The following is a 13,903-nucleotide window of genomic DNA, read 5'->3' as shown; positions in this document are numbered from 1 at the left end:
GGCTCCGAATCGGTATTTAAACGGCACTTAAATATAATACCTTTGTTCCAGAAATAGGACCAGACGCGTTTCGAGCAGCTGTTCGGACCTTGAAATCCCGCAACAACTTAAAAGTTGTTAGAAGATGCTTCAATCTGCAGATGCAGTGGGAATCACGGAAAATGACTGCGTTTGGTCTCTAAACGCATTTTTCAAGTATTCACAATGGAGTAGAGACTCGAGACGGCTTGCTCAGTTTCAAAAACCTTAGAGATAATCCCGACTCCAAAGTTAAAATTGGCCGGCACGCTATTAATTAATTAGATAACGGAACCAGAAATTGAGCGTATAGTTCAAAGAGCGGCATATAACACGGACCAGGAAGGTATAACTGAAATATTCAATTAAAAACGAAACATTTCAGCATAAATCTTTTCACCAGGCGTGCAAAAGAAACTAAACGCACACAAAGGATCCAGCTTCTGGAAATATTACCGACTACCATACGCTCACTATTTCTCAATATTAAATGCAACCATACCAAAGCTGTTCTTACATTACCAGGCCCCAACATGCAGCCCACGCACCGTTCAACAGAGCACAGAACAATACCAGCCCCTCCGCCATTCCCGGTAAAGCAATCTCAATTACATTCCCCCCGCGAGCCTCCGACCGTTGCCTGGTTACACCATCTAACACAATCGTACCGGGCCTTCCGCCGACGCAGCGACAAAGAACCACCCTTTGTGCACCTCTGCACCGATCCCGCACGTGTCACGCGGAGCACACACGGAATGGTAATCCACTCGGAGAGGTAGAGAGTCAGAGAGGTCGGGTCACACGTGTTCAAATGACAGTGAAAAGGTAATCCTTCCGAAGAGGTAGATGGGTCACGTCGGGAGCGAGAGGGCCGAACTGGCGTGTCGGGGAGCTGAAGCGGACGGATTACCTTATTGGGTTCGAACCAGTCGGAGAGATGACGTCAGCAAGGTCCGAGTTGGGGCTGGGCTATGACGTCATCAGGAGCACAGCTGCCGTGATGTGAGTGGATCGGGGACATACGGTGAACGTGGATCTATGACGTGACAAATGATAAATGGACGTGGTCACCGACGTGACAAACGACAGCTGGACTGGACACATGGGTGACGGAGCTTGATGAATGACAGACGCGATCAATGACACCACGATCTGTCATCCAAAGATCATTGCGAGGGCTAAGAAAGGCCTAAGTCAGGGAAGACAAGCTTGCAGGTTTTGTAGAGCAGCCAGATCACAAAGACCTTGCTCACGTCTGTCGAGGTCGTTCAGGGGATGTGCGAGCCCGTGCAGGTATGCAGAGGGCGGCGATGCCCCGGGCCGGGGAGGGGCGGCAGACAGTTCAAGGTAGCGGGCAGCCCGGAGGAGGTGGCGGCGGCCGGGGAACCCGAGGGGAGCACGAGGTTGCTGCAGAAGACTGAGGGAGACTGGAGGAGTGTGTGGTAAAGCTCGAGCTCATGAGGGAGACTGAAGACAAATGGGAGTCTGAAGGGAGAGACCCTGAGGGAGGCCTCGGACCGGCTAGGCGAAGACAAGATTAGACAGAGACCGGTCAAAGAGGTCGTGGATCGTGACTGGGGATCGGACAGCGGCCAACGGAGTCGTGGCCGTGAGTGGCCAGGCGTGAACGGTTGGTCAGGAGAGGGGGAGAGAGAGACAGAGAGAGAGAGAGAGAGAGAGAGAGAGAGAGAGAGAGAGAGAGAGAGAGAGAGGGGAGGGAGGGAGGGATAGAGTGGTGGAGGAGGGGTTTGTTGCTGTGGGTGCAGCAGGCAGCCATAAAAAGGTGATGATAGCTCCGGCGGTGCTGCGGGCGTTGGTCAGTCAGCAGTTATAGGCTAAGGCGGGCGAAGGGCTGTGGGCGGTGAGCGGTGAGCAGAGGGCGGTAGGTGATTAGTGGTTGGACCAGGGACGGTCGACTCGCGGTGAAGCTGTGGACTGTGGTGCCAACAGTCAACGACCAGCGACCACTGGCGACCGGCGACCAGGGACGAGCCGCGGCCAGGGACCGACGGGCGGCGGTATAGCATGTGGTCGGCCGCTCCCAGAGCCGCTGCAGCTGCGGTCGCCGCCGCCCCCGCCCTGCGCAGGGTGCGGGCGGCAGCGGGACGGGCGTGAACTGGTCCAAGGTCCCTCCGACCATCGGCCGTCACCCATCTCTTGCAGCCTCGCTTTGCCATCACTCACCCCCTCTCTCTCTCCCCCTCTATCTCTCTCTCTCTCTCTCTCCCCCACTCTAGTTTTAACTTTTTTACTGTCAGTATCGCCATACTGCACAGCCGTCAAACCAGGGAATCGAATAAATGACATTACGTCAGATGCAAGGCAGAACTGTCAGCCGGGCAGACAGGCCAGTCTGACAGAGCAGAAAACCGAGCCAGCCTGTCAGAGCGATCTGACAGCAGTACCGACATTCGGCGAACTGCATATGGTATATGGCAGTCAGTGCAAAGCTGGGCTCTCAGAGCCGGATTCGTACTAATAGGTTGGTCATTCTAACTTTTTGTTACAGGTCTGCCTGGATACAAACTGCAGTCCAAAGCCGACTGGCCTTCGCAATCTGGCTTCTTAGCACCAAAACTTAGCCAATACACCACAGCGACCGGCAAATAACGGTTGCTTCTGCTTCGAGTTGGATTCATTGAAGCACAGCTGTGTGGTAACTTTGCGAGGTTTATCGGCCGTGACGGAAAACATCGATTTGTCGAGCATCGGAGGCCCCCGTAAGACGTTTTAAAAGTGCGCGTCGTCGGCAACTTAATGACGGATAATGACTCGCGTACACAGGATGCCAACACAGAAAATCACAGGTGGTGAGTCAGGTTTCCTTGTGATAGCAGCACGGCACAAGCACGTGCCTTGTTTGCGTCGAAATCGATTATGTAGCTGGCGCTGCAGCGCTGCATTAGCGAAACTAGCTCGCCCCGTTGCATATAATGCATCTCATCGCCTGCTTCTCGGTATTCATTCCAATGCATCAGTCTCCTTTGAATTTCTGAATTATGTCAGAAGAAGCTGCGACACCTCCAAGAAGCCCATCAACCAGAATTGTGGGCCACCGCGGCATCTGAGGGCTCAATGCCATCCATGATATCTTCATGCCCCTGCGTCTGTCTCAAGGCGCTGAGGTATTCCATAACCACAGACGACCCTCGATTTCGTCACCCCGGCGGCATACCGTTACCAATCCGTTTGTTTCTCAATCCCGGTGTGTCTGCGCCATACGCGGCGCGTCTGCCCGACTCGCTGCTCCGTCGGCGGCGGCAGTGAGACCGTGCTCTGGAACCGTGTCAAGGTCGTGCTGGCCGCCGCAGTGCAGTGGACGGACATGACCGGGTCAAGGTCACGGTCACCACGGGCGGCCGGCCGCGGGGCACCCCTTCCTCCCTCCAACGCACAGCACACCACACCCTAACGGCCTCACACGTCCGAACCAAAGCCGACTGAATCAGTGTCCACACTCCCACAGTTTCAACGGAGTTCTACAGACTTGGTTTCAACACCGGATGAGATAGGTAGCGGAATCGGATGCAGTTTCGAAATTGAAAGTGAAGAACGGACATCGATTCGATATGCGAGCGCATTATCGGTGTTATTCAAGTTATGCTACCTCTTGAATTGTTTCAACACCCCCACGACCAACGTTTTTGAGCTCAGCAACGCCGGATTATCTATCAGTATCACACAATGACAAGCACATTCACACTAAATACTAGCCCCATTACGAAAACCTGCCGACCAGCGCCCAGTTTCATTCGGACGTCGGTCGCATTCCACATAGCCCCGCGGCCGCGTTCACAAACCACAGGGAGCGGCACTGGCCACGATACGCTCCACCAGCTGCTGCGCCACGCACAGGACACGCACACCACGCGCCGCACGCATCGCCGACGCGGCCGGTGCCGCACATATACCGTTATCTAGACCCCTGAGCAATGAGCTACCTGAGCAGTCGGCTCGGCGAAAAAACGGTGGTGGCGATAAGGCATATAACCGGCAACAGGAGCTGCAAAGCACGGGCGACCCGAGCGCGACCCGCAACGCCTGCAGCCTCGCGTTGCTACCAATGACGTCATATGACCTGTCGGTGACGTCATATGACCTGTCGGTGACGTCACCGACCTGTCAGTGACGCCACCGGTGCTGGGACAAAGGCCGTGCGCGGTGGCCCGTTACGAGCGGCCGACCGATCAGCTGACCGCCGCCGCCGCCGCCGCCGCCCGTGAGCGGCGGTCCGTTACCGGGCGGCCGCCGCCCCCGCCCCCGCCCAGCCGTGGCGGCACGGACGGGCGGGCGCACCCAGTTCCGGCCCTGCGGGGTAAAGTGGGCCTCGTCGCCGCTCCACTGGGGTAAGTGGGTCCCGGAGTGTGGCGGGCAGACCCGGGACGCGGATACCGGCAGAACAGAGGAGTGGCGGCCCCGAGGTGGCGGCGAAAGGCAGCACGATACTGGGTCACCGGTCAGGGTACGGTGGTCCATCGGCAAACAGGAAGAAGAAGAGACGGCGCGAGTCCATCGATTCGTATTGCTTGGGCTGTAGTTTGACAGACGCTAAAGCGATGTATCTAATAGTTATTTCATCGTGATTGGCTAGCTCGGGCCGGGGCTCACGGATTTCACGCCGTCCTGGCTGATTCGGATAGGATCTCACGTTTTATACTAGACACCATAAAATCGAGCCGGTCACCAGGTGACCAGGTCGGACACGGTCCTGGCCCAATTTCTTACCCACTTACCTACTGCCCAGAGTATCTCTAGCTCTAGATTTGTATAGAGACTGAAAGCGCTCTACCTTAGCCAAACTAACAACTAAATCATCGAGCATGCGTTCATAAACAAAGAGGAGTCGTACCACGCCCAGCCCCAGTTAACGGGGTGCGTGGGCCGGACGGTCTGCACCGCACGCCCAGCTCGACCTTCAGAGCCGACAACAAAATCATTATGACATCACGCGGCGTTGCACAAAACAGGAAAACCGAAACAAGCGAGTACTTCGCCAGGTTCAATGCAAATACATACTCTGCGTGGCGATGCACAAACTTTGCCTATATGAGTGACTGGGCCTGGAACTGGTCCAAAGTCAGGGGTGGCACCCCCCAGGACACAACACCACAAACCAATTAGCTGTGTGGTCAATACGGTCCCCTCCCTGCGTGGGGAGCCAACCACCCGCCAGGGATGAGGGAGGAGGGCGTCGCCCCTGGCTGGTTCAGCCGAGCTGTCCGGCAAATTAGGCCTCGAGGGACCATAAAACACCCCACCAGACAACTACGGTCATAACCGATGCATTTTCCATGATTCCGCTCCTACGCTCGATTCCGTCCAGAAGCAGCATGGTACCCATTAAAAATCATACACTTGCAAACAAAACGCAATGTGGATCCTTTTCCTGAAGTCATTGACCATGTTGCAGAGCAGTTGCTCATTCGTTTTACCTCATGACTAACGCTCTACCATATATCCCCAGTCCGTAAAGACCAGACACGTCTGCGTAGACTCCTGTCCACCCGGATCTGATCTCGAGCAGACAAAGACACCCTAAGCCCCACACGTGTCCTTTCTAAGCTGCACAGCGCATAACTGCGGGTCGGCAGGGGTCCGCGCCCGCAGCACCGCGACACGGAGGTGCACCAGACAGAGAGGCGCGCCCCGTGCAGCGCAGTTCTGAATAGGGGCCGGGATGACGTGTCTCCCCTTCGCTGTAGACGGGTCATACCCGCTGTATCATGAATTGCAGAGTTTAAAGGAACAGAACATGATTGAAATATGCAGGGAGGGGGAGAGTTAACACTGGAAAGATGCAGAGACGGATGGAAGCAGTGAAACTACGTGCGGCGTGAAACATAGACCGGATTTAAAGGGACACTCCCACCTTAACATTAGTTTTGAGTTGAGATAGCCAAATTGGTGGCCATGGCCTGAAAATACCGGTTTGGGCACTCACAACATCGACAAATGCTTTAAAGGAAACAGTCCACTTTCCTGAAATCAGTATTTTGCTATTGATTTATGATTTTTTATGCTCAAAATAATCATGAAATAAAATAAAACCTTTTTGTAAAAACAATTATTTTCTTTATTTTAATATAGGGCGAACTATATTCTATGTAAAATAATGTTTGACGCGGAAGCTTATTACGCATTGACCAATCATATTGCGTAGCTCAAACCTACGAATACTGCATTGGCTGTAAGCAGCACGCTGATTGGCTGACGATGACGTGGCTGCATTCCTGTGCAAGGCACGCATTCCTCTACAAGGCACTCTTTTCGGAACGAGAAATGGAATTTCTTCGTCTAGGGTGATCGTTGAGCCGTAAAAGCTCCTGATTTGTGCTAGTCTCAGCTCAAGCTACGAAACTGCTATTCCAGCTCAAAACCCCATGTTAAAAGTGAACTATTTCCTTTAATTCGGAGATATGGAATTTCAAACTTGCAGTTTTCGGATTCTAAGGGGCTAGTGCATTGGTATGCCCCCTTAGAATTTGTGACGTCAGCGGAGATCTAACGATTTTTAAATCTTTTACTAAAACGTTTGGTAGCACGCGGTGGTATATGCTGCTTTGCGCGCAACAAATGCCGCACTTTCAAATAAAGTCGCTAGGAACAGCGGAGATCCCAAAAAGTAAACAAAAGTAAAAGTCTAATATCTTGAAAACCGGTGAATATTTTTCGATGAAATTTGGTAGATATTCGTTTTCGCTCTTTCTGAACCGAGCGACATCACTTTCGTGCCAATTCATTAACTTTTTTGAAGGTGGGAGGGTCCCTTTAACATGGATCGGGACGAAGTGGCTGTCGAGCGGCAATGTGAAGCGAAGCGAAACAAAACGCTCAGGGACTTTAAATGGCCGGCGAATTGAGACGGAAATGTTCAGTCAAGTACGGCAAATCGTCCATTGAGCCGAAATGACCAACGAATTGTATCAAAACGGCCAGGAAGCGCGGCAAAATGACCACAGAACGGTCGGCGTGCCGGAAACATCAGCGCCGCGGGCTGGCTGCGCGGAGCGGTCCCGACTCGCTCCGTTCCCCGGCGCGGACAAAGGCCTCCGCGGTAGCTGAGCCCACCGGCCGGCCGCCGACCATGAAACTGTAACCGTTTTGGGCCGCTTTTTTACCGCCCTGACGAACCACCTGGGGAGGAAATCGGCCGATCTTTGATCCCCGGGTCACAGCGGCACACTCCCGGCGCCCTCAGATGCAAATGAGGTGCGGCGGTCGTACAGAAAGCCCGCCGCGTGCCGCTTTGTTTCACTGCATCCGCGTCCGGCTTTGTGGCGCAGTTTCGGACCGAGGTGGCCATTTAAACTCCCCCGAGGGAGGCACGCCGCTGAGATGCATAATGCATCAGACCGGAGCCGTTTATCAGTGGGGAGGCGCCCCAGCTGCCGGCAGGGGCATCACCTGCCGTTTGGGCGCCTCCCGCCGCGTCCCCTCCCGAGACTCGTCACCTGGTGCTCGCTGCTCGCCAGTTCGAGCTCGCTGTGAGCGCCAGACACGCGCTGAGGTGGCGACCGTCGCGACCACCTGCCGCCGGCGTCACCCGACCATCACCTGCCCGACGCCGGTCGGAGAAGTGCCGCACGAGCCAACCGGTCGGCCGGTACCGGCGTCTTTAAACGACTGGTGTCGCCAGGGACGGATGGATTTTCGAACGAAGGTAGATATAGTAGTGAGGCTAGGAGAGCAACCATTCTAAACCCCATCACACCTGGCTTTAAAAACCACACCGGCGTTTAACAGAGCAGAACAGCGGTGAATGGCACGATAAACCCCTGCAGCTGGCCCCTCCGCAGCTGCCGGTCCCCCCGCGGTCCGTACAGGATGTCTGGCGACCCCGGCGACCTTGACAACTCCTCCCTGCCGCCGCGGCAGACGCTAATCTCAGCGGCAATCCCTTCCTCCCCTGGCACCGCGCTCTGCAGGCTAAACCCTTCTGCAGTCTGACCGCCGCGCCGCGCCGATATAGCTGAGCCGTTAAGAGGGAACATTCGAGTCAGAGGGAGAGGCAGTCTGGCTGCCGGAGCTCCATGAAGGGAAGGGGTGAGCCAATGGGATCTGGTTTTGCAGTGAGTGAAGCTGGCATGAGTGGCCGATGGGATGGGCCGATGGGATGGGACCATGGGATTGGACGATGGGATGGACCGATGGGATTGGCCGATTTGTCAGTCAGACCGACGGGATGGGCCGATGGGATGGCCGGCGGGCAGATGGGATGGGCCAATGGGATGGGCCAGCGGGCCAGCCGGAGAGTCCATCGCTCCGGCCTCCGGCGGTGGGCGGACTGGTCCGACTTGCACCGTCACCGCCGCGGCCAACGGACGCCGGCCGACACGGCGGACCGTAGCATGTAGAGAACGCCGCGCGCACGAACAAAACCTGTCGTTTAATGGTCCTTTTAAATGACGGCGTTTAAAACCCGTGATGGGACGCGATGTGATATGCGATACGATGGATGTGGTTGTAGCTTGACCGTCTCCAAAGACAATTTTACGCAATAAAGTTGTTTCACCGGTTTGCAATTAAAGCTAAAAATGAGAAGACAAAAGATGTAAGTCCGGTACTCACCGCCCGCTGAGCGGGAACTGCCGGTCGAAGGAGTTGATCTCTGTCCGGCTGTGGCGCTGGGCGAGCCGGTCGAACAGGGCTAGGACCGTCTGTCCGGGCGAGGAGGCGTCCTGTCGCCGTCGGACCCGCGGCGACTCCTCCTCCGTCGCTCGCCCGACCCGCGCCGATCCCGACGAGAACTTGTCGTAGAGGGTGTCGAAGTCGGTGAGCCGCTCGATGGCCGACTGGGGCGCCCGGGAGTGGTCGTCCGAGTACACCTCGGGCCGCTCGTGGTCGTCACTGACCACACAGTAGCGCGTGCCGAACCCCAGCGTCGAGAGCACGGAGTTCATGGTTGAGGTGTGTGATGAGGGTAGCGGACACGCGCCTCGGAGCTGCTGACTGGTCGGGAACTGACCGGCTGAGCTGGGCGGAGCCGCCGCCGGCGAGCACACCTGGCGACCGGCCCGACATCTGTCGGCAGGCGCTGAAAGCGTCACTGTAGTGGCATCTGGCGGTGAGCTGTCCAACCTTGGCTTCTCTGGGAGCGGCTAATCATCACTGACCAGGGCGACACCTAGCGGCTACTGGCGGAGTTGGCTTGCCACGGCCAATGACCGATTCGCTGGCATTCACATCCGATGTCTTCCTCCCATCCTATTCAGCTCAGCCTTCAAGGAATATATGGTAGCCATCATTCAGGCCACTGAGGGATCAGCGAATCTCTCAAACACTTGCAACTTCCAAGCGATGCGTAAAGAACTAGGATTGGATGACCGATGAGGCGAGGAAACTAGCGAATTAACTACAGTTTGTGCACAGGATACCGGGGAATTACCAGAATTGCATGCCCTCAAATCTTTGAAAATTACCCATTCAAATCTGCACATCTATGTTCACTATACAAGAAGAAAATATGCACGCATTATTCACTCTGACATGCATCTGACGTCACCCGCATGAAAATCAGCGAATAGACTTCCCGTGGCAAGGAGGACAAGCATTAACTATTAATTGCGAGCCTCGACACCAGGTGGCAGCGGAGCAGCACACCTCAGGCTAGTGCGGCACGCCTCAGCACCACTCCTCGGGCTCTTTCCCTCTAGATTCAACATCCCAAAATTCCTACACTCATTGTGTTTTCTATTCAATATCAAGATGAAACACAGCTCCATGGAGTAGCGAAATGCAAATGCCAGGTCTAGTAACCTAATGACATTATCTCATAATTGCCCAACGGTTACACTCGGGGCACAGCAACCAAGGTACCTTATACCATATGTATACACTGAATTTAATGTTATCGACAATTGGTGCATCGTTGAGGTTGTTTCACGGGAAAGGGTCCTAAAATCAAACAGACGCATAACTCCTCAACAGTCAAGCAAGCGGAAAAGATCGACGCTGGCATCTTAGCCCTTGCCTGACACCTCCTTGAAACATTTTACGTCGCTTCTCTTAACAAAAAGTACCTACCTATGATCCGCCTTTTCACGTCAGCACTGAGCACGATCAACACACCACGCACGAATCTTTTTGAACCCCAACAAAGATGGCCCATCGCACTGAGAAAGGTCAACATTCTTGGGCTCGATGGTCTCTCCCTCGACGCTCGACAGCCTCACGGCGCTGTCGACCCTGAGACGACCCGACCTGTGTCTGGTTGTAACCGATCGAGTGCGGCCCTCACGCGTAGAGCCGGGTGCGGCTGATGACCAGCGGAGGACACCGGTCGTCGGGGGGCACGCTGCTCTGGACCAGTCGGAACCAGCGGCTCAGGTGCGGGTACGCCTCTCGCTCCTGGTGCGATAGTCGAGACTGGGAACGCAGAGAGGGAGAGTGGAGACATTATAGTGAAAACTGAGCAGCAATTTCTGAGAAATGCCTAAAATTGTTAGTAACGATTATTGCAGTAAGTAGGTAGCTGCAGACACAACACAAACTGGATTACTCTCTCCTGACTAGTGACTTGACATGACCTTTCATTTACTGATGGATATCAAGCCTACAGGCAATGAAAAATGGTTCACATTATTAGCAAAACTTTATGTCTAAAACCTGCTCTCCCCCCAAACTGCTTACCAGTGGCGAATGGATAAGTTTGAACACGTCTGTGTCAATGGAGGTGGCTTCTGTTCCAACCAAATAGGTCTTGTCTGCCAGCCAGTTGTCCACGTGCTGTGAAGAAAAAGTCATCAGCAAAACTGGGGCAGCTGCATCAGGGAATTAGTCAGGACCAGGTCTACAGAACTCGGAAGTCCCAGGCCAGGACCATGGCCTGGGATGGTCATGGGCCAAAACACACAGCCATGGTCTAGGCAATGCAACTAAGACACAAGAGACACTACAATGGCAATCCCCAAATCACCATCATATGCAATGTTTATTGCACTTTATATTTAAAAAGAGCAATTAACTCGGTGGTGTGAACAGGCAAGTCGGAATGCAATTATTCAGCAGCTGCATTCACACCTTTATTTAAACTTAAGTATATTCAATGGCATTAACAGGATACATGCAACTTTATGCATTATAACAATTTCTTTTATTTGATGGATGAATGCTGAAATGCTTGGAAAAAGGCATGAAATATAGGGTTTACCACACACCTTTAATGCAGCTTCAGGTGGAGCAGAGGCATTTCGCAAGAAAAGCTCGGTAAACTCTCTCCATTGCCATTTCTGAGAATTCAACAATGCCTCCTTAGTCATGATCGTAAGACAATTCCCTTGTCACTTTGGCCTATATAGGTATCACGCAGTTCTCTATATACCGTGTATCACGCTTGTGATAAATACCAGGGGGCTGTCATCCCGAGCTTTCCTATGTGCCGGGCGCCCGACTGTTTAACATTACCCGTGACGTCACGGGGGCGTACACTTGTCAGCTGGCCTTCCCCGCAAGTTTGGCCTTGAATACGATTTTGAGGGTCACGATTGTAAACAAGTTCCTTTCCGGAAACGTTCCGGAAACGCTGGAAACGTTGTCATCCTTTTATTTTCCGGAAATTGCTTCATTACTAATTTGCGCCTAAAATCACTTTAACCCTCGCCGGCACAGGGGGGGGGGGGGTTGATGCAACCCCCTTAAGGTTTTTCGCGAAATAACTCGCGTAAAAAGCGGCCGTTCGCGACGAAACTTTCAGTACCTTTGCATTGATAAATTGTACACCTACCCTGAAAATTTCATGACCCTGACCCAAATGACCTTTGACCTGTGACGTACTTTCCGAGACCATGTTTGGCCGGAATCGCGATTCGGCGTATGTCGGCTCGCATTAGCCGCGCGTTTGCAAGCTTTTCGTGGTTTCAAACGTTCAAACATGTGATTTGATGTTGCTCCCATGCATTAGGGTGGATGTTAAGGTCACCTAAAGGTCAGGTCAGGTCATTGACCTTTGGTGACCCTGTGTTCACTTTTTCGAGTTTTACATGTTTCCAGGCTAGTTTTTGGAGCTGATTTCGAATTTAGCAACCATTTGAACATTTACGAAGTAGTTTTGGTGCCTTCCTAACATGTTACGAAGCTGTCAGAGGCGGTTGACACGTATTACGAATACCCGTCACGACCCCTACCGGTTGACCTGACCTGACCTGGTCTAAATGCTTAAAGACATCATCTCTGATCAAAACTAACACGATATTAGTGATCAGGACCCCGGAGAACTCCATAGCAGCCACACTTTACGACTTTCTAACAGGTCCCGATTTTCCCGATTTTCGGGTCATTGACCTGACCGGTCACCCGATGACCTAGGATCTTAAAATTGGATATCATCGGCTTCATCTCGTGACGGGCAGCACGCTCGTTTTTCCACGAAGCTCTAGCTCAATCAGGGGCCAAACGCGAGGGGGGTCGTACCAACCCCCCCCCCTCTTGTGCCGTCGAATGACGCAAAATGGCCTGTGCCGGCGAGGGTTAAGCATAGGCTACTTAACGCTTTCCTAATTGTAAAGTGTTGCATTGTCTGCATGGTGAGGAGAACGCTGACCGGTCAGAAGGGCGATGTGTTGTGAGGAGGGCGCCGACAGGTCAGGACTAGGAGGGCGCTGTACGATGAACGGCGACGCTGACTGGTCGGGAGGGCGATGCATGGTGATGAGGGCGCTATGCGTTGCAAAAGGCGCAGGCTGGTCAGGAGGGCGCTGAACGCGAAGATGTCGCCGACAGGCGAGGAGGGCGCTGACAGGTCAGGAGGGCACTGCACGGTGATAAGGGCTGCGACAGATCTGGAGAACGCTGTCCGTGAAGAGGGCGCCGACAAGGCAGCAGGGCGCTGTATGGTGGGGAGAGCGCCGACAGGTCATGAGGGCGCCCATGGTGAGGACTGAGGAGGATGCTGTACGATGAGAAGGGCACTATACGAGTGAAGAGGGCGCTGACAGGTCAGGAGGACACTGTATAAAGAGGAGGGCGCAGACAAGGTAAGGAAGGCGATGTACGGTCAGGAGGGCGCCGACAGATCAGGAGGGCCGTCTACGGTGAAAAGGGCACCGACTTATCAGGAGGGCGCTGAACGTAGAGGGCGCCGGTCTGGAGGGCTTTGTATGGTTAGGAGGCCGCTATACAGTGAGGAGGATGGCGACAGGTCAGGAGGGCACTGTACGGTGAGGAGGGCGCTATAATACGATAGACGCTGCCAGGTCAGGAGGGCGCTGACAAGTGTGGAGGGCGAGACAGATCAGGAGAATGCTGTGTGATAATGTCCATGAGGGCGCTAACTGGTCTGCCCGGAGGGCGTCGAATGTGAAGAGGGTGCCGACAGGCCAGGAGAGCGTTGAAGGGCGAGAAGGGCGCCGACAGATCAGAAGGGCGCCGAGCAGACAGAACGGCGCTGAAGGTGAGCCGAGGGCGCTAGATGGTCAGGAGATTGGGAGTGGATATCCGGCATTTCAGGATTGTGGGTGCATCTTCACCCTCAAAGAGATATAAAATTGTAAATCTGGGCGCCAGTACCGCATGATGACGCCGCAATGGCTTACCGTCGAGGGTGACTAGAGTTCTGGACACTGAAAAGGCGCCATCGGCGCACAGAATGATCGTGGAAGGCGCAATCCAGGGCGCCTTCGGCGCCATGGATGGCGTCTTTCCAGATGGCGCCTGCTAGACTTGGGAGGGGCTAAAGCCCAGTGTGCCCCTCCCCCCTTGGCTGCGTCCCCGAGTCCTTTGTCTAGCGATTTTCGAAGTATGTATCGCGTCCGTAGGGGCCTTGGGAGCTGCCGGTGACCACAGGGGCCTTATAAGGCCCCTGATGACTCGGGACCCGTAGGCTACGGGTCCCGAGTCATGTGGGCCATATCACCACAGGGCACCGCATCTTTTTCGAGATAAATGACCG

General features: G+C 54.2%; 2 protein-coding genes across 2 annotated transcripts in view; both read right to left on the bottom strand.

Annotated features, from left to right (window-relative positions):
* The window catches only part of LOC122378451, a 32,051-nt gene extending 22,803 nt beyond the window's left edge, over positions 1–9,248 (bottom strand). Inside the window, exon 1 of the mRNA XM_043359533.1 lies at positions 8,587–9,248. Within this exon, the coding sequence (XP_043215468.1) occupies positions 8,587–8,918 (332 nt within the window). The 5' untranslated portion in view covers positions 8,919–9,248. The remainder of the gene's footprint in view (positions 1–8,586) is intronic.
* A 447-nt stretch (positions 9,249–9,695) lies between these two features.
* Positions 9,696–11,368, bottom strand: LOC122378452 (eukaryotic translation elongation factor 1 epsilon-1-like). The gene is made up of 3 exons (XM_043359534.1): positions 11,175–11,368; positions 10,648–10,743; positions 9,696–10,383 (listed from the first exon to the last, which is right to left on the bottom strand). The coding sequence occupies exons 1-3, from the start codon at positions 11,274–11,276 to the stop codon at positions 10,252–10,254; spliced, it is 330 nt and encodes a 109-aa protein (XP_043215469.1). The 5' UTR covers positions 11,277–11,368; the 3' UTR covers positions 9,696–10,251.
* Positions 11,369–13,903: the final 2,535 nt, after the last annotated feature.

Source organism: Amphibalanus amphitrite, unplaced genomic scaffold, assembly GCF_019059575.1.
Source record: "Amphibalanus amphitrite isolate SeventyFive unplaced genomic scaffold, NRLGWU_Aamphi_draft 000059F_arrow, whole genome shotgun sequence".
NCBI classification, from domain to species: domain Eukaryota; kingdom Metazoa; phylum Arthropoda; class Thecostraca; order Balanomorpha; family Balanidae; genus Amphibalanus; species Amphibalanus amphitrite.
The sequence above is the reverse complement of the archived record's forward strand: the minus strand, read 5'-3'. Positions and strand labels throughout refer to the sequence as shown.